The following is an 18,561-nucleotide window of genomic DNA, read 5'->3' on the forward strand; positions in this document are numbered from 1 at the left end:
GACTGGACCGTGGGCATGGCTACCAGGTGTTTGGAAGGGTCTGCATTTGGCTGTGCAGTATGCTTTGATCTAGCAAGGGCAAGGTCTTTTACTCCCCCCTCCCCACTGCCCCTTCACATTGTTATCAAAAGCCCTTTTGAAGAGACAGAAGGGGCCGATAGATTTTGATCCAGGTCCTCCCGAAGCTATCCTGTGTTTCTGTCTTTCTCCTCTCCACTACCTTTTGTTTTGTTTTGTTTTTGTTTTCCCACAGGGTTTCTCTGTGTGGCTTTGGAGCCTGTCCTGGAACTCACTCTGTAGCCAGGCTGGCCTCGAACTCACAGAGATCTGCCTGCCTCTGCTTCCCAAGTGTTTGCCACTACTGCCTGGCCTAGCTTGCTTTTTTTCATAAGATCTGGCTGCAGGCAACCCTGGAGGGCATTTTCTTAATCAGTGACATGGGAAAGCACAGCCCACGGTGAGTGGTGCCAACCCTGGCCTGGTGGTCCTGGGTGCTATAAGAAAACAGGCTGAGCAAACCATGAAAAGCACGCCAGTAAGCAGCACTCCTTCATGGCCCTGCCTCCAGGGTCCTGCCAGGTTTGAGTTCCTGTCCTGGCTTCCCTCAGTGAACTGTGATCTGGAATGTGTAAACTAAATAAACCCTTTCCCCCCATGTTGCTTTCTGGCATGTGTTACATCACAACAGAGCCCTAATTAAGACACATACAGTAACATATGATCAGGGTCACTAGGGGAGAGGCTTTGTCAAGTGCTCTCTAAAAAGCTGTCATGCTACAAGGTACCCTCGATCTGGTTATCATGCCAGGAAGGCCTTGCAGATGCCGACCAGATGGGCCCCTCCCAGCTTCAAAGCCTTGTGCTGAAACCTTTATTCTTGGCAAGTGACAGTCTATGATAATCAGTTACAGCCACAGAAAATGGACTAAGAAAAAGTTGAGCCTGATGGATCACGCCTGTCATCCCACTGGCAGAGGATCAGGAGTTCAAGGTCATCTTTGGTGCCATAGGGAAGTTCTGGTCCAACCTGGGATATATACATACCCTGCCTCAAAACCAAACCAACCAATCAAAGAGAACACCACCAAGAAGCTGCAACATACAAGAAAATGGATTAAGACAACCTCCATCAGCCCAGTTCCCCTGGCAACACTGATGAGCAGAGAAAGGAGAGGAGAGAAAGAGCAAGGAGAGGGTGTTTCCATTCTAAAGCCAGAAGGCAGGCTTGGAGGCACACGTCTATAACACTCAGGCTGAGGCACAGGATTGGATGAGCTACACCTTGAGACCTTGACCAAACAAACAACCCCACAAACCAAATCACAAACCTAAAAACCAAACTAGAGCTAAATCCGCGGGGCTCTGCTGTGAGAGCAGACCCATGGTCAGTTTAGGCTCCAGGAAGCCAGGGCCTGCCTGCCTGGCAGCTGTGCCCACAGTACCTGGCCCAGTAGTGGTGGCCCCTGGCTCTGGCTGGCACAGGCATAGCTCATTCCCCTTGGGGACATGCTAGGTTACAGATCTTCCAGTTCAGAAAGAGGACTTATGGGAAGGAGGTGGCCCTGTAGCCCACCCAACTCTGGAATCAAGCATGAAGGTGACAGAGCGTTCCAGGGACTTCCCTCTAGCTCCTCATGACCCTAGAGTGCTGGATGGGGCTGAATTCCCTTTATCCATCCCATAAACACAGTGTTGTTCCAGGACTGCCTACTGGGCCACACACTAAGAAGTCACTGTTCCCGTGCTCTCAAAAGCAGTCAAAGTCACTCAGTTTATTGGAAGCCATGGAAGTCTGGGAGAAAAATTCCAAGCATCTGGTATCTCTGGGCACACAAGATGGAGGCATTTATCTTCTGGCATCAGTCCCCCATTGGCAACCACAGGGCCTTGGTCCGTGCTGCATGCAGACTCAGCTCCACTTCTGCCCCTTCGACCTCCTCATCCCAGGCCCTTGGGAAGCCCCTGTTCACCCACACAGACTTGAGGTTTCCTGCAGATGCCCATTCCACAAACTGGGAGCCCTGGGACGGGGAAGCATGTGATTAGCACTGCCAGCAGTTTAGTTACTAAACAGCTGCTTCCTTAGCAACGAGGACTTGTAGAGACCTAAGGGCTGACAAGGCTGAACATTGGGACTCTGGCCAGCATTCCTTCCAGATGCAGAGGAAGTAGACCCAGGGGATCCCGTCTTCCCCAGTGCTCATGTTCAAGGCTCTCACCAATGGGGACTTCCCATCCACCAACAGGTGCTTTAGGAGGCTAGAGCTGGAGCTTGGGAAGTTGCTAGGGTGCCATCCTTAGCAACAGGTTTTCCAAAAAGGTGATGTCTTTGGGCAGGGGAGGCAGTTAGGCCCTTATTATGAAGAAGACCCTCTTCCATCAGGCAGTAATGGAGCACACCTTTAATCCCAGCACTCAGGAGGCAGAAGCAGGAGGATCTATGAGTTCAAAGGTCAGCCTGGTCTACAGAGTGAGTTCTAGGACAGCCAGGGTTTCAGAGCAACCTTGCCTTTTTTTTTTTTTTTTTGGTTTTTTGAGACAGGGTTTCTCTGTGTAGCTTTGGAGCTGTTCTGGAACTCACTCTGTAGCCCAGGCTGGCCTCGAACTCACAGAGATCCACCTGGCTCTGCTTTCCGAGTGCTGGGATTAAAGGCATGCGCCACCGCCACCCGGCAAAACCTTGTCTTGAAAAAACAAAACAAAACAAAACAAAAGACCCTCTTCCTTGGTGCCTGGACTTTGACCAGGGCAGGACCTCAGAAGTTGCTGCTAAGGCATTTCTTCCTTTTAGCAAGAGGGATTCTCAGGGGTGAAGCCATCAACCTGTTGGTGAAGGTTAAGACTCTGAATACCTGGGCAGAGCCGAAGTACCACAGAGCCTGGACGTCCTGGTGTAAGGCCAGGCAGCGGGTCAGGTGGTCCCGATCTCCAGTCACCACGCTCACCAGGCCAGCAGGGAACAGGGAGGCTATATCCTAGGATGTGAGAGGGTTGAAGAGCAATGGGGGCAGGGTGAGGAGTGGGCATCTGGAGTGGCTGGAGGGGCCCCTAGACAGAGCAGGACCTGGGTGATAGACTTGGATGGGACGCTGGGACTCACGTTACCATGGCTACCAGGAGGGAGGAGGCCAGCTGAGCTCCTGAAGACCTAGGAGCACAGCAGGTGGGCAGGGAGGCAGGGGATTTTACCTGACAGACCTCCAGGGCTGGCAGAGGATAGGCCCCACTAGGTACTAAGATCACGGCGTTGCCGTGGGCCAGGGCAGGGGCCAGCAGAGACACAAAGGCCAACAGAGGCCACTCATCTGGGCACACCACGGCCAGCACTCCGAGTGGCTCTCGAAGTCGGAGCACAGGGCCTCTCATCCCCGCCACCTACAGGGACAGAGGACACACACTCAAGGCCAGGTCCCCAGGTCCTCTCCATTGCCTGCCCCATCCTCCCCACTGACGTGCCTCCCGAGCAACTCCAATCAAGGGTGACTAGCGGATGCTGGGAACGAAACCCTGGAGCCCAGTGGCCACTTGTTGGCTCTGCGAACCTGTATGAGTTAACCCTCTCTGGGCCTCTGTGTCTCGCCTTGAATCTGCCATGCTCCGGCCTCAGTGCATGGAGTAGCTGGGGTCTGGGGCCTGCGCCATCAGTGTGTTTTGTGGTATTGTAGAGGGCTCCAGGCATGCTAGGGCTAGGCAAATGTTCTACCACTGAACCACACTCCAGTCCTTGTTTGTGTCTGGCTTGTTTTCGGTTTTGCTTTGAGACAGGGTCTCCCTATGTAGACCAGGCTGGCCTTGCACTCAGAGATCTACCTGCCTCTATCTCCTGAGTGCTGGGATTAAAGGTGTGCACTGCCTGGAGGCAGTAGAGAATGCAGACGCAAGGTGGATGTCTGAGTTCAAGGCCAGCCTGGCCTACAGGGTGAGTCCAGGACAGGCAGCGAAACCCCGTCTTGAAAAACCAAAAAACAAAAAACAAAAAGAGTATACCACAACCACCCAACTTGATTTATGTATTGCTTGTTTATTTAACTATTTATTTTTGGTGTTTTGAGACACAGTTTCTCTGTGTAGCCCTGGCTGTCTTGGAACTTGCCTTGTAGACCAGGCCGGCCTTGAATGGCCTCTGTCTGCCTCTGCCTCCTGAGTGCTGGGACTTACAGCATGCTCCACAACACCTGGCGTGTTTTATTTAATTACGTATCTGTGTGTGTGGAGGGATAGTTACGTGTGTGTGTGTGTGTGTGTGTGCGTGCTAGAAGGAGGCATAAGATGCCCTGGAGCTGGGTAAGTCACAGAAGGTTGTGAGCACCCCGATTTGGGTGCTGAAATCAAACCTAGCCTCTGCAAGAACAGGAAGTGTTCTTAACTGTGGCCCCAGGGCTTTGTTTTTTTGACAGTTTCACTATGTGGCCACGGCTGACCTTGAACTTGTGATCTTTCTGCCTCTGTTCTCCAAATGCTGAGATTTTAGGCCTGCACTACCATAAGTGCTTACAAAAGCCTTCTTGAATACAATCGAGCCTACATTACACAGATTTTAAATGGCATAACCTGAGAAGCTCTGACATTGTGTATACTCATGAACATCCTGGAAATGGTTGGCCCTGTAACCCCCCTCCTGCCCTGCCTGACCCTCTGGGTTCTCAGCCAGGCACTCATCTGTCTCTCCTCTCATTAGAGGTTAGCTGTATTTTCTAGAATCTCTCGGACTGAGCCTGGCTCACTGGAGCCGGGGCTGCCTGCCTTGTCCACCTTCTTACAGCTGTCCCACCTGTAGTGTCTGGCCTCGGTCTTGAACCTGGGTGCTCCAGATCTGGAGTCGCCTCACACTCAGCTCTACTTCAGTCTTGGCAAGCACAGACGCCGCTCCGTGACTCTCTAGTTTTGAGGCCAGGGCTGGCTTCCTACGCTCCAATGCAGCTGCCAGGGCCCACAGCAGGCCCGCTCGGGCCCCTGGAGACTGGGCCCCCCAGCTGTGGGCAAACGATGCCAAGTCAGTGGAGGGGGATAGCCCGGCCCTAGCTATTCCCAGATAGCCACCTCTATCCGTAGCCCCGACCCGGGGGCTCCAGTCCCAAGTTTACCCCTGTCCCAGCCACCCTGACCATTTGACCCTCTTACCCAGGGGCGGCCTGGTGAGCAGCCTCTACAGCACTTCGGATATCCTCGGGTCCACCCTCAGCCACATAGCTGTACAGTTTGCCTGAAGAATCCTGGATGGGCCTGGAGCTCCGGGCCCCAGGAGCCTGGAAACGGCCCCCAACAAAGAGCCCATAGGGAGGTGCTGGGCTGCACAGAGTGAGGTGTGAGGAGGTGCGGGGTCCACTTAGGCCCTGTGCTCCACTACACTGGTTCGACCATCTTAGTTCCCAGGAACCTTTGGGACTCAAGTTTTTCTTCTCACGAACTTCTTGGAGAATTCAGACACCTACTCCCAGGAGCCTCTGGAAGCTCCTGAATTCCTAGCCCATGAGTTTCTGTGGTCATCTGAAACTCTTACATAATGGGCCTCCAGGACACTCAAATCCTGTTCCTATGTGCATCTAGGAACCCCCTGGATCCTTGCTTCTGGAAAACGCAAACATTAAGTAGAACTGAGATTCTCCAGGCCTAGGGTTAGGACCACGAGGCCCTAAGACCCAGAAAGCTACACTCAGAACTAGAGATCCCAAGGTTGGCTCTGAGTGCCCCCCTCCAGCCTCCTCATTGTCTCCCTTAGACTGCCAGGCCTGCAACAGCTCACCTGGGCCCTGTTTCTGGCCCTGACGGCAGGCTGGAGGGCACAGCAAGGCCAAAGGTGTCATAGTTGAGACTCTCGCAAAGGAAAGGCTCCCAGGAAGGTGTCCCCAAGGGCCACAGATACTCATACAGACCCTGTGAGAGACGCAATGGTCACAAGGATGCCAGATGAACTCAAAGTGACTCAAAGGGTACTAGGTGTCAGGAGATACAGGGGTGAGACGGGCACTCACATCCAGGCCCCCATGCCAGGAAGACCCACTCTCTTTGCAGCCACCTGTGGGTACCGAAGGGTCTCGGAGGCCATGGGCGTTGATCCACACAGTGCCCACCTTGAGCCTGTGAAGCGGGTAAAGATGAGGGGGTGTGTTTGTCGGGTGTGTGTGTGTGTGTGTGTGTGTGTGATGGCAGCAGGGGACAGGAAGCTGGGCCACAGGAGACGAAGACACCTGAGGAGGAGATAGGGCAGGAGGAGCAAGTTCCAACTTACCCATAGCCCAGCTCCAGGGCCTGCCCCAGCCTCTCACTCCACACACTGGCACTGCCTCCCCGCGGTGTCCCATTGGCCAGGGCCAGGGCCTCCTCGGCTGTGCGGAAAGGAGAAGCCACAACCACAGGCCACGGTACCTAGAGGGGTGTCAGGGACTTAGCTGGAGAACAAGCCCCTCCTGTCACTGTTTCACCCACAGGGAAGCAGTCACTAGTCTGCACAGCTCCAGGTCACAGGGGCACCAGAATCATCCTACGGTATAGTGCTGTTGCCCATGAGCGACTTAGGACCGAGGGCAGGGAGGGACGTCTACAATCTCAGGGGGCTCACCTCGGCCTGGGCACATGGGGCAGCTGGAGGCAGGCCAGAAACCAAGGTCGGAGAGAAGAATGGACTGCTGGAGGGCACGTCACCAGCCTGGAACACCTGGGGAGGAGGAGGAGGGAGCTATAGATGACTGTCCTCCCTAGACCTGGCTGTACCTCAGCCCCCGCCCCCAAACCTCCACGCTTCCGCTCTCCTCTCTAAACTCAGTGTCCAGGCTCCAGCCTCCTTACTCAACCTGGGCATCTAGACCCTAGCCTTAGCCCTCTCTTGACCCAGGGCTTGTCTTGGGCTTGTCCCTCCCGACTCTGAAACGGTAGTTGGGTAGCCAAGCTCTAAGACTGCATTTTGTGACTGGGCTCACCTGTCCACCCTGGCTCTGGGCCTCATCCACAAAGCTCTGGGCCAGGTCTCGGGCAGCAGTTCCTCGAGCCCCCATGTCCACAGCGCCATCCAGCCCTCGTCCACTCCGCAGCTTTGCCATCCTGGCCTGCAGTCGCCTTACAGCCTCATCCCACACAGACTCCTGGATGAGGAGCCTGAGCCCGCCCTGTTGGAAAAAGGGCGTCAAAACAGGCAAAGTCTGGGGCAGTGGAGGGAGCACCCCAGAGGACGGGGTCTCAGGGGTGGAGGAGCAGCAACAGGCAATAGGTGTGGAAAGTTGGTGCCTTGCCCAGCATGGTGGCACACACGGGTAATCCCAGGAGGATCAGGAGTTCAATCCTGGGCTACATAGTGAGTTGGAAACCAGCTTGGGCTACATAAGTCCCTGCCTCAAATAATACAAAGCTCCAAAGAACAGAAAGTAAAACCAAGTTGGGAATGAACACCCCAGGTATTTGGAGAGCTATGGCAGCCCCCTGGACTTTGGGGACACGGGCACACAGGTCTTACCAGGCTGCGGTCTGACCAGATGGCATCTACAACACCCTCCACAGCCGAGTCCACATCTGCTGAGTCCAGCAGCAGCAGCAGGGACTCTGTGCCCAGGGCCAGGCCCAGCTTGGCCCCCTTGCCTGCCAGGGTCCGTCGCAGAGCACGTCCTTCCTGAGGGAACCCCACGGGTTTCAGTTGTGTGGCAGGAGAGCCTCTTGGCTCTTAGCCATGTCCATCCCACTCCCAGCCCTGAGGATACCTCCACAGCTCCGCAGAAGGCCACCTTCTGGACTCCAGGTTGGGAGGCCAGAACAGGCCCCAGTGAGGCAGGGCCACACACCACATTGAGGATCCCTGGGAAAGCGCCGAGCTCCCCCGCCAGCTGAGCCAGGAGGAGAGGTGTTGGGAAGGCTGGGGGCACAAGAGCCACCACAGTGCAGCCTGGGGAAAGGGGACAACTAAGGAATCCTGAAGTCCAGTTTCTGGCTCTTTCTTCAGAGTCGGAGTTCAGCCCCTACCCTCCTCTCGCACAGCTGGGCGCCCAGGTGTCAGCCCTCCTCCTTCAGACCCCAAACATCCCGAGAAAAGGGGTTGGGGGGACACAGCCCTCACCTACCCATAGCCAGGGCAGGGCAGACCCTCCACATCATGTCCAGGAAAGAGAAAGAAGATGTCAGGATGAGGCCAACAACTCCTGTAAAAAAATCCATAATGAGAGATGGACGGGCGCTTTCCTGAGTCAGGAGGGCTCTGGGGGCCTATAGGTTCTCACCCATAGGCTCCCAGCCGGCCAGTGCCTTCTCCTGGGCAACTGCCTGGACTGCATGGTACTGGAGCAGTTGCTGGGCCAGTGGGACATCTCCATCTCGAACTTCTCGAACAGCCCGCCCAGTGACCAGGGACTCCAGGGTCCACAGCAGTTGCTGGTGCTTCTGGATAATCTTGGCCAACCTTTGGAGAAGATAAGGAGTTGGGCCTCGGAATAGCAACCTGGACTACAATCCCCACAAGCCTCTCGGGCAGAGCCATAATTTATCAGGGACAGCAGGTACCAAAGCTGTATAGGAAATGTAGTCTAGGATGGTCCTGGTCACCAATTACCAACTACTCCCAAAGATTCTGGGAACTTGAATCTGAGCCTCTCATCCAGTTGCATTATGGGAAATGGGATCTTTATAGCTGTCCCCACAGTGTGATGAGAAGCAGGGAGCTTAGATTCTAATGGAGTGCTGAGACACCAAACCCTCATGATAGTATGATACTGTGAACTGTGGGGAACAACAGCTGTTTTGGCCACTAAAGCCCCACATGCATGCAGGAAACATGAGACATTAATTCGAAAGGATTTTGGGAAATGGAATCACTGTTTCCAGTCTCCTGTGACTCCTCAGGGACGAGCCTATCTCTTCCTCCGCAGGCCTAGCCTGGGCTTCCTCACCGGGTTAGGTGGTGAGCTCGAGCAGCTCCAGGAAGTTGGCTCCAGGTCTTGAATGCTGTCCTTGCTGCCTCCGCAGCTGCAGCGATGTCCTCAGCCTGTGCTTGTAAGCAGCTGGCCAGCCTTTCTCCTGCAGAGGCAAGTGGGAGCCCGGATGGGGGAGCCCATGTAGAGCAGTGAGGGCAGTAAAAACAGCCCTAGCTCCCCCGTGAAGGCAGGGCCTTCCTTCTTTAGTCACTGGTCATTGCTCTGAGTCCCAAAGGCAAGAAGCGACTTTCTTTTCCTTCTTTCCTTTCTCGTATTTGTACAATTTTTATTTATTTATTTGGATTTAGTTATGTGCATGAGTGTTTTGTCTGCATGTTTCTATGTACACCACATACACACAGTGCCCACAGGGATCAGGTGTCAGATCCTCTGGAACTAGGGTTACAGATAGTTGTGAGTCACCATGGAGACGCTGAGAACTGAACCTAGGTCCTTTGTTCTTATCCAATGAGCTGTCTCTGGAGTCGCTCTTACCATGTCTTTTAAATGTATGATTTGTTCTGGTTTTCTGAGACAGGGTTTCTCTGTGTAGCACTGGCTGTCTTAGAACAGCACTCGGGAGGCAGAGCCAGGCGGATCTCTGTGAGTTCGAGGCCAGCCTGGACTACCAAGTGAGTCCCAGGAAAGGCGCAAAGCTACACAGAGAAACCCTGTCTCGAAAAACCAAAAAAAAAAAAAAAAAAAAGAACTCACTCTGTAGACCAGGCTGGTCTTGAACTCAGAGATCTGCCTACCTCTGCGCCTGGAGTACTGGGATTAAAGGCGTGTGCCACCACCACTCAGCCTTTTAAATTTATTTTTAATTATGTGTATGTGTGTCTACGTGTGGGTATGAGCACTTCAGTGCATGGACCCCGGTGACCAGCAGAGGGCAAGGGATCCCCTGGAGCTGGAGTTACAGGTGGTTGTAGGCAGCCTGACGTGGGTGCTAGGAACTGAACCTGAGTCTTCTGAAAGATCAGTAAACACTTTTAACCACAGAGCTGTCTTCTTCAGCAACCACCCCCCACCTTTTTTTTTCAGTGCCTCACTCTGAAGCCAAGGCTGGCCTGGAGCTCACTCTACAGTTCAGGCTGGCTTCAAACTCACGGTCTTGCTACTTCAGCCTCTGGGTTGCTGGGATTTGTGGTCTGAGCCACCACATGCAGTTTGAAGAAGGGAATTTAGTAGAGAGGGGTTTCCAAAAGCCTGTTTGGGGTGCACTCGGAACTATAATTAGTGAGGCTGTCCTCAGGGGAGATGAGAACTTTCATCTCCACCACCACCATGACGGGGGCTCAAGCCGCTGAGTGCGGGAGCAGCAGCAGTTAGGTGTGGACACGGCTGCCACTCCGGGAGGTCTCTGTCCCTCCCGAGTGACGGGGCTCATCAAAGACCTGTGATGGGGTCCTGGCAAGGCACCGGATTCCTGTGTTCTGGCTTCAGCCACATCCCATTGACATAGTGGCCTAAGAGGCGGTCGTGGGTGTCCAGCCAGGCCTGGAGGAAGAAGAGTTTGGAGAAGGGGCTGAGGCAGCTGGGACAGCTCCGTCCTTAGCCAGAGCTCTCCTTGAGGAGACATTTGCACTCTTTTGCCCTCAGCTAATTTTTCCCTCCTGTGTCTGTTTTTTTGTTTTTGTTTTGTGCTGGTGATTGAACTCGAGAACCTACGCTTTATCAAATTATACTTCCAGCCCCTGGCAGTTTTTTTTTTTTACTATGGTTGAAACAATCTGAAACTCACTATGTTAGCCCGTCCTGCTGCTGTAGCCTATACAGCCCCAGTACTCAGGCCAGCCTGGGCTACCCAGCAAAATCTTGGACACTGTTTCTTTTTTCTCTCTTTCTCGCTCTTTTTGAGACAGGGTGCCATGTAACGGTCCAGGCTGGTCTAAACTCACTGGTGCCGTGAACGAACTCCTGATCCTCCTATCCCCATCTCCTGTGCCTGGCTTAAACATGAAACGTTTAAAGAAAAAAATAATAAATCATTTCCTTCCACAGAGAAATGGCTTTAAGTTAGTTCTGTTTCCCTGGAAACATGCAGTAGTGTTTTTTTTTTTTTGGTTTTGGTGCTGGGGATGGAACCCAGGGACTTGAGCATATTAGGCAAGGACTCTCCTGCTCAGCTTAATTCCAGGACTGAGCTCCATTGACTTCACACTGAGCAGGACACCTGGTGTCTAGGACACCGTGTCCCCAGCCAGCATCCTCCAAGCAATATCACCTGTGCTTCTCTTTGCCACGTGGGGCTGCTAAGCCAGCCAAGTGCACCCACCCCTGTAATCTATCCATCTCAGCCACCATCACTGGGAGAACAGTGAGGCCTCAAGAGGCTCAATGCTATCCAGCCCCGTGCAGGCTACCAGGCTGTGAAGAGTCTGCCTGAGGCTCGGTGTGCACTTGCACAGGCCGGGCCTAGCCTAGCCCGGAGTCCTAGCTCTGGGACTCAGCTACCATGTAATTGTTCTTGTTTTTGTGTGTGCACATTGCATGTGAACGCCAAAGTTTGATGTTGGGTGTCTTCTTCAATTGCTATCTTATTTTGTTTGTTTTGTTGTTGTTTTTTGTTTTTTTTGAGACAGGGTTTCTCTGTGTAGTTTTGGTGCCTGTCCTGGATCTTGCTCAGTAGACCAGGCTGGCCTTGAACTCACAAAGATCTGCCTGGCTCTGCCTCCTGAGTGCTGGGATTAAAGGTGTTCGCCCGATGCTATCTTATTTTTTTAAAAGACTCATTATTGATTCACTTTTACATGTATGAGTGGGTTTTTTTAATTAATTCATTTTTTAAACTACACTCATGATATTCATTAATTACACTTATGATATTAATTACATTTGTGGTATTCATTGATTACATTCATAGTATTCATTCAATAACTATATTTATGATATTCATTAATTACATTAATTGTATTGATTTATTACATTCGTGATAGTATGTCCTAATACTATTGTCCATTTGTGGGGTTTTTCCATCACACAAACAGAGATTCTGTACTTGGGAAATCATTGCTTTACATTCCTTTCTTCTCCGTCTTGAGATAACGTCTAACCTTTCTGTCGTATGAGTGTTTTTCATGCACGTATGTGAGTGCATTGCCCACATGAAGTGCCCACTGAGGCCAGAAGACAGAGGCAATGTCCTGGAACTGGAGTTACAGATGGTTATAAACTGCCAGTACCTAGGTCCTCTACAGGAGCAGCAAGCTCTCTTAACTGCTGAGCCATTTGCCCAGTCCCTCTGTCTTTTTGTCAAAGAGGGTCTCTCACTGACCCTGAAGCTCAGTTTCAGTTAGACTGGCTTGCCAGCAGGCCCAAGGATCTTCCTGCCTCAGCCTCTTTCTTTTTTCTTTTTATTTTTTTGGAGAGAAATTTCATAAAATGAAAATCTCTAATGGTCGATAAACATGAGAAGATGGACCCATTAGTCAGCAGAGAAGGGAAATGAGCAGTACAACCCCTTAGGAGAAAGACTCAGCCTCTTTCACAATGGGAGTACATGTGTGTTGCTAGACTGCTTCTTTTGTTGTTGTTTTGTTTTGTTTGAGACAAGGTCTCACACCCTGGCAGGCCTGGAACTCACTCTGTGACCAGGCTGGCCCAGAACTCACAGCGATCCCTCTGCCTCTGCCTCCCAAGCGCTGGGTTAAAGCTGTGGGCCACCGTGCCTGGCTGTCCCGGGTTGACCTGGTGCAGGTAGCTGCGCTCAGGTCCCCATTCTTGTGTGGTAAGCACTTTACTGAGCCATCTCCCAGTCCTCTAACATGTAACCGTAGCCAGGGGCTTATTTATTACTATTATTACTTTTCAAGACAGGGTTTCTCTGTGTAGCCCTGGCTGTCCTAGAACTCGCTCTGTGGACCAGAGATCTGCCTGCTTCTGCCTCCCGAGCACTGGGATCAAAGGCATGCACCACCACCGCCAGGCTTAGCCAGGGTTTTCTAACACTCTGCCTCTGCTAGACCATCCCCAAGTCTGCTGACAAGGGGATGAATCAACATATGTTGAACCCCCACATGAGTAGTTCTTCCTGTGACCTTTACCGCACCCTCCTCTTCATGCATGTTTCATGCTTTCTCTTCCTGCTTACATTTTTGCGGTTGTTAAATCCAACATCTACTTCCCACTTCCTGCTGCTTTTCCCTCATCTTGACAACTGGCACTGTCATTTTTTATTTCCTTTTTTTTAAGCACAATGAGCTTGGTGTGGTGGCACATGTCTGCAATTCCAACACTCAGGGTGGTGAAGCAGAAGGGTCACCATGATTTAAAGGCCAGCTTAGGCTACACAGGGAGACCATGTCTCAAAAATGAAAAAAAAAAAAAAAAAAAAAAAAAAAGTGACAGGGTGAGGAAACATCTCTGTCAGTAAAATGCTTGTCTTGCAATTATGAGGACCTGAGTTCAATCCCCAGGACCCATGAGAAAAAAGTGGACTGTGGTGCACACATTTGTAATCCCTGTGTTGGGAAGGTGGAGGAAGAAGACTCTTGGGGCTCAAGGAGAACCAGCCTGGCCTATATGGGAGTTCTAGACGGTGAGACACTGAACCAAGACAAAGAAGGTCGGAGCAGAAGAGCTGGCTCTGAAGTTAAGCGCACACACTGCTCTTGGAGAGGACCCACGTTTGGTCTTCAGAACCCACATCAGGCAGCTCACAACCACCTGCAACTCCAGCTCCAGGGGTCTAAACCCTCTTCTGGCTTCCTTGACCACCCACAAGCACATGCACATGCCTACACACAGACATACACCCATAAACAGTACAAATAAATCTTGTCCAGGTGTGGTGGCGCACACCTTTAATCCCAGCACTTGGGAAGCAGAGGCAGGTGGATCACTTGTGAGTTTAAGGTCAGCCTGGTCTACAGAGCGAGATCCAGGACAGCCAGGAAGGACTACAGAGAAACCCTGTCCAAAAAAGTAAAAATAAGAAAAACCCAGAATAAAGAGATAAAAATCCCCCCCAACCCCAGACAGGATTTCTCTCTATAGCTTTGGAGCCTGTCCTGGAACTCTCTGTAGACCAGGCTGGCCTTGAACTCACAGAGATCCACCTGCCTCTGCCTCCCGAGTGCTGGGGCTAAAGGCGTGTGCCACCTCCGCCTGGCAATAAAAATATTTTAAAAAGAAAAACTGTCACCCAAAAGTCCCAAACTGAAGTGTCCACAGGGACAGAGCCATTTTGGAAGCGAGGCCATGGGAATACAAGCTGGGCATTAAATACTAATAACTGACAGCTATGAGACTGAATAATGGGGTGCTGGTTGTGTAACAAAACCCTTATCTGCTAGAACTAAGTACTCCAGTGTTTATGGGAAAGAAGCCTGGCAGCTGGCCTTTGTCTGAAGTACTCTTGAGAGCAGAGACAAAGCTCAAGGGACACTGGACTGAACGATAACTGCTGAGGGTGAGTGATGGATGAGTGCGTGGCAGTTCCCAAGAGCAGCTGCTGTGTGAAGGATGGAAAACTCCCCTCCAAAAGGAAAAATAAACTCCCCAAGGAATGTCCACAGGGTTCTGGCAGGCCACAGCAGTGGAGAAGAGGGCCTGTTGGACACTGACTGCTGAAAATGTCTCCAAAGCAGCCAAGGCAATTGGTTCCAGATGGGTTCTGTCAGGGAACTGGAGCCAAAAGGTTGCCAAACTTTGGAATTTTATTTTTGAGAGAAATTAGCATTCAGGATGTTTAGATGGAATTAATTGTACAATAATTGACGATTCCAAAAACAAAGCTCACGCCAAGGAAAACACGTTTGCTGATTGAGTTGCCTGGACTGTAAACTGGAGGCCCCTGTTGGAGTAAGGAGGTGGGGGTGGGGGACGACAGACCAGGACACGGGACTGATGGGTCCAGAATCTAAGGCGTGGTGACAGGCCCAGCTCTTTCATTTCTTGAGACTGTTTTGGAACTCATAAACACCCTGCCTTGGCTTTCCAAAGGCTGGGTTACTGGTGTTTGTCACCATATCCAAACTCCTTTAAGCTGTGTGGACTATGGGCAAAACCATTCACCTCATCATCCTTGTGTTCTGTCACTAAAAGAAGAACAGTTCCCTCTCTGCTGTTCTGGGGATTAAGAAAAATCATGCTTAGCACAGAGGCTGACACAGTCCATCCATCCATCTCAACCTTCAACCTATTCCTGTTATTTCCACCTCTAAGCAGCCTCTCTCTGTGGCGATCCTCTGAACTGTTGCAAATCCTCTCACCTGCGTCTATATTTCTAGGTACGCCTACAGTCCAGCATCTTTTTACACTGGCATCTCTCTGGTTGGTTATCTCCACTGCAATTGTTTGTCCAGAAGCACAAAGGCTAGCAACACCAGACTCCATCTCACTATGACAGATTCAGTCTCCATGTCACCAGAGCTCAGTGTCTATCCTATGCTGGACTCTCGATGCAGGAACAGCTAAACAGCCCTCCAGGCAGGGTGGGATCCTACCCTCTTAACAGCACCTTGGTGTAACCCCTCCCTGCACCTCTTGAGGAGCTAGCTTGTCTCACTCTTAGGCTTGAAAGCCATTTTACAGTAAAGACAAAGTAGACTCAATCTTGTTTAGGACTAAACCTTTCTCAAGGATTGGGCTGGGCCCCACGTGGAACCTTAACTACACATGGTTCTGTACTGCCTGTTCCAGGAAATGGCAAGCATGCCTTTGTTTCCAAAAGTAACTGTAACCATCTTACAACCCTACCTTGTTACAATCACCCTGCAGTCTTGTCTTTGTTCAGGAAGGTCGTCATGACTAACTTGTCATGCTTATGTTCGGCTCCTGTAACCCCAAAGACTATTTTGACTGCCAAATTCCCCACTGGAAACCTTGAGCTATAAACCTCGCTTTAGGGGAGGAATAAAAAAGCTTGCTCTAATTAATTCTGCCATGATGATTTGGGTCGGTGGTCTTTCTCCTCCAATCTTTGGGAGTAACACTCTAAACTTGAGTGTTATAATGCTATCCTTCCAAAGCTGGAGCCCTTTTGCAGGTGAAGGGACTCCCTTTAAAGTTTAAAGCCTTCAACTTGGTCATCTCTCCAACCTCTTTAATACCTGCCTGGATACTCGAAGAACTTGTGGGACCACAGGCAAAAACCCCGGGCACCTACTAAATTCCACCAGGACGCTAAGAGGTTCTGGGAGACCCCGAGGGCTTACAAGAGCCCTAAGAAGCCCAGGACCATGAGGCTCTTAAGGAATAATTATGAAATATGAAACTCTCCCAATGAAACCCATTAAATTTGGGGGGATGAAATGGGCCCTGAGGATCATGGGAACTCGGTGGACATTCAAAGGGCCGGGGATCACGGGAGCAACATGTATTCAGATGGGGCAGGCAGTCACAAGAAGTTCTGAGTGAACTGGGGGTTCTGAGCGTTCCCGTGCGCCTCCACAGTGCCAGGGGCCCCAAGGAGCCACGGTCGAGCAAGGTGAGATGCCTGCCGAGGGCCTCCCGTCCCGGTGCGGGAACACCACAGCGGCACGCAGGACCGCACACGAGAGCCACCAGCATCCCCGGAGAAACTCCAGGGCCGCTCCCTAACCTGGGTTCAAACCGCGGGAACCACGCGAGCGGAGGGGGCGGAGTTTCCGAGAACGCCGCAGTGGATGACGGGAGCCCGCGCGCCAAGTGCGCCGGTAGGTCTGAGCAAGGGAGCCGCGGGCCGCCGCCAGGCAAGCTCTTACCAGTGCGCATGCGTGGCTCTCCGGCACCGGGCCGTACTCCAGTGTCGTGAAAATCTCGCGGGCGCAGGGCCGTACACGCGTTGCCGCCATCGCTCGCCGAACGCTTTCCCTGAAGGACTGCCGGACGACCTGCCCTGGGGAACGTGGAGGTCCGAAGGGCGGCACCGCCCACTCCAAAGGGGCGGGGCCAACAGGAATAGGGCGAGGCGGCGCGCTACAGGGCGTGTCCCGCCCACTTTAGAGCCACGCCTTGCCTCCTATGGGGGGACGCTGGGAAATGTAGTTTCGTGGATAACAGAACTAGGGGGCAGTGTTCGCACTAGCGAAAGGGCTCTGACTTTGGTAGGACAGCATATTGTCATTTTGACTCTTTAGAAAAAAAATTGTTTTGTTGAGACAGGGTCTCACTATGTAGCTCTGGCTGTCCTGGAACTCATAGACCCGGCTGGCTTAAACTCAAAAAGATCTGCCTAACTCTGTCTCCGGAGTGCTGGGATTTAATCCACACCCGGCAGAAAAAAAAATGTTGTTGATGTTTTCCTACCTAAAATATTGGGGGTGGAGGTAGTGCAGCTTTTAGTCCAAAAATCCGTTAGGGAACAGACTGGCACTAGATCGTTCAAAAACAAATTAATTGTTGTGTTCTTAGAGACAGGTTTCCCTATGTAGCCTGGGTGTCCTTGAAAGGACCGGGCGGTGGTGGCACACGCCTTCAATCCCAGAACATGGGAGACAGAGACTGGCAGATCCCTGAGTTCAAGGCCAGCCTGGTCTACAGAGCGAGTTCCAGGACAGCCAAGGCTGTCTCGAAAAACCAAAACAGAAAGGACTGGGCCAGAGCACAAGACCAAGTTCTCATCACAAAGGAGATTTATTTTCCCCCGGGGGAGCGGGGAGCGGGGCGTGGGGCGTGTGTGTGGGGGGGGGAGAGACAGAGACAGGGGATCAGAGACAAGGGAGATGGGAGGAAAGGGGCAAGGGAGAGGGAGGGGAAAGGATATTTGTTCTGGAGGGACAAAGGCCTGCGTTTGGATAAAGTCCATAGGCAAATGGCAGTTACAAAGGGAAAAAAAGGAAGCCCTGTGTTAGGATGATTGGTTTGCTTTGATTGGCCATGTTAATTAGGGCATTGCTGGACAGCTTAGCCCAGGAGGAGGAAGTGGCCAAACGAGGGAATAGACCTTGGTGACTAACTTTAGGGATATAATCTATCGTCTGGCAAGGGAGAGGGAAGGAGGAAGGGCAAGGCCTGCTACAGCCTCTTCACTCCTAGAATTTGGTCTCTAGACTAGGCTGGCCTCGAACTTAGAAACCCACCTCCCGCCAGGAGGCAGAGCCAGGTGGATCTCTGTGAGTTCGACGTCAGCCTGGTCTCCAGAGTGAGTTCCAGGACAGGCTCCAAAACTACACAGAGAAACCCTGTTTCGAAAATCCAAAAAGAAAAAAAGAAAGAAAGAAAGGAATCCACCTCCCAAGTGCTGGGTTTAAAGGCGTGTGCCGCTACCACCCAGCTAAAAATATTTATCTTCCTTGCACTTGTTCGGGTTTTTCCGCGTGTCTGCGCACCACGTGCATACAGTGCCTATGGAGGCCAGAAGATGGCGCTGGAGCCGCTGGAGCTGGAGTTACAGGCGGTTGTTAGCAACCATGTGGGTGTTAGGAACTGAACCCAGTCCTTCCAAAGCAACAGATGTTCCTAACCGCTGAGCCATCTCTCCACCACTATTTCCTTTTCTTTAAAACAAGCAAAGATTTGCTTTTATGTCATGTGCATGGGTATTTTGCCTGACTGCTTGTCTTGTGCATCATGTACGTGCAGTATCCCAGGAGGCCAGAAGAGGGCGTTGGATCCCCTAGAACTGCAGTTACAAGGGATTATGAGTCTCCATGTGGGTGTTGGGAATCAAATTCTGGAAGACTAAACCGGGCGGTGGTGGCCCTGGCCTTTAATTCCAGCACTCGGGACGCAGGAGGATCTCTGA

At 51.9% G+C, this 18,561-nt stretch overlaps 1 protein-coding gene across 1 annotated transcript; it reads right to left on the reverse strand.

The window, feature by feature from the left end:
- Positions 1-1,752: 1,752 nt before the first annotated feature.
- Aldh16a1 (aldehyde dehydrogenase 16 family member A1) lies at positions 1,753-16,772 on the reverse strand. The gene is made up of 17 exons (XM_059278748.1): positions 16,580-16,772; positions 10,289-10,391; positions 8,868-8,994; positions 8,202-8,380; positions 8,046-8,123; positions 7,689-7,870; positions 7,448-7,600; positions 6,918-7,103; positions 6,560-6,655; positions 6,230-6,366; positions 5,973-6,078; positions 5,744-5,874; positions 5,122-5,289; positions 4,772-4,973; positions 3,190-3,375; positions 2,853-2,975; positions 1,753-2,021 (listed from the first exon to the last, which is right to left on the reverse strand). Exons 1-17 carry the CDS (start codon positions 16,667-16,669, stop codon positions 1,860-1,862), a joined length of 2,409 nt encoding a protein of 802 aa, XP_059134731.1. The 5' UTR covers positions 16,670-16,772; the 3' UTR covers positions 1,753-1,859.
- Between the last annotated feature and the right edge of the window lie 1,789 nt (positions 16,773-18,561).

This window comes from Peromyscus eremicus, chromosome 1 (genome assembly GCF_949786415.1).
Source record: "Peromyscus eremicus chromosome 1, PerEre_H2_v1, whole genome shotgun sequence".
Classification (NCBI taxonomy): Eukaryota; Metazoa; Chordata; class Mammalia; order Rodentia; family Cricetidae; genus Peromyscus; species Peromyscus eremicus.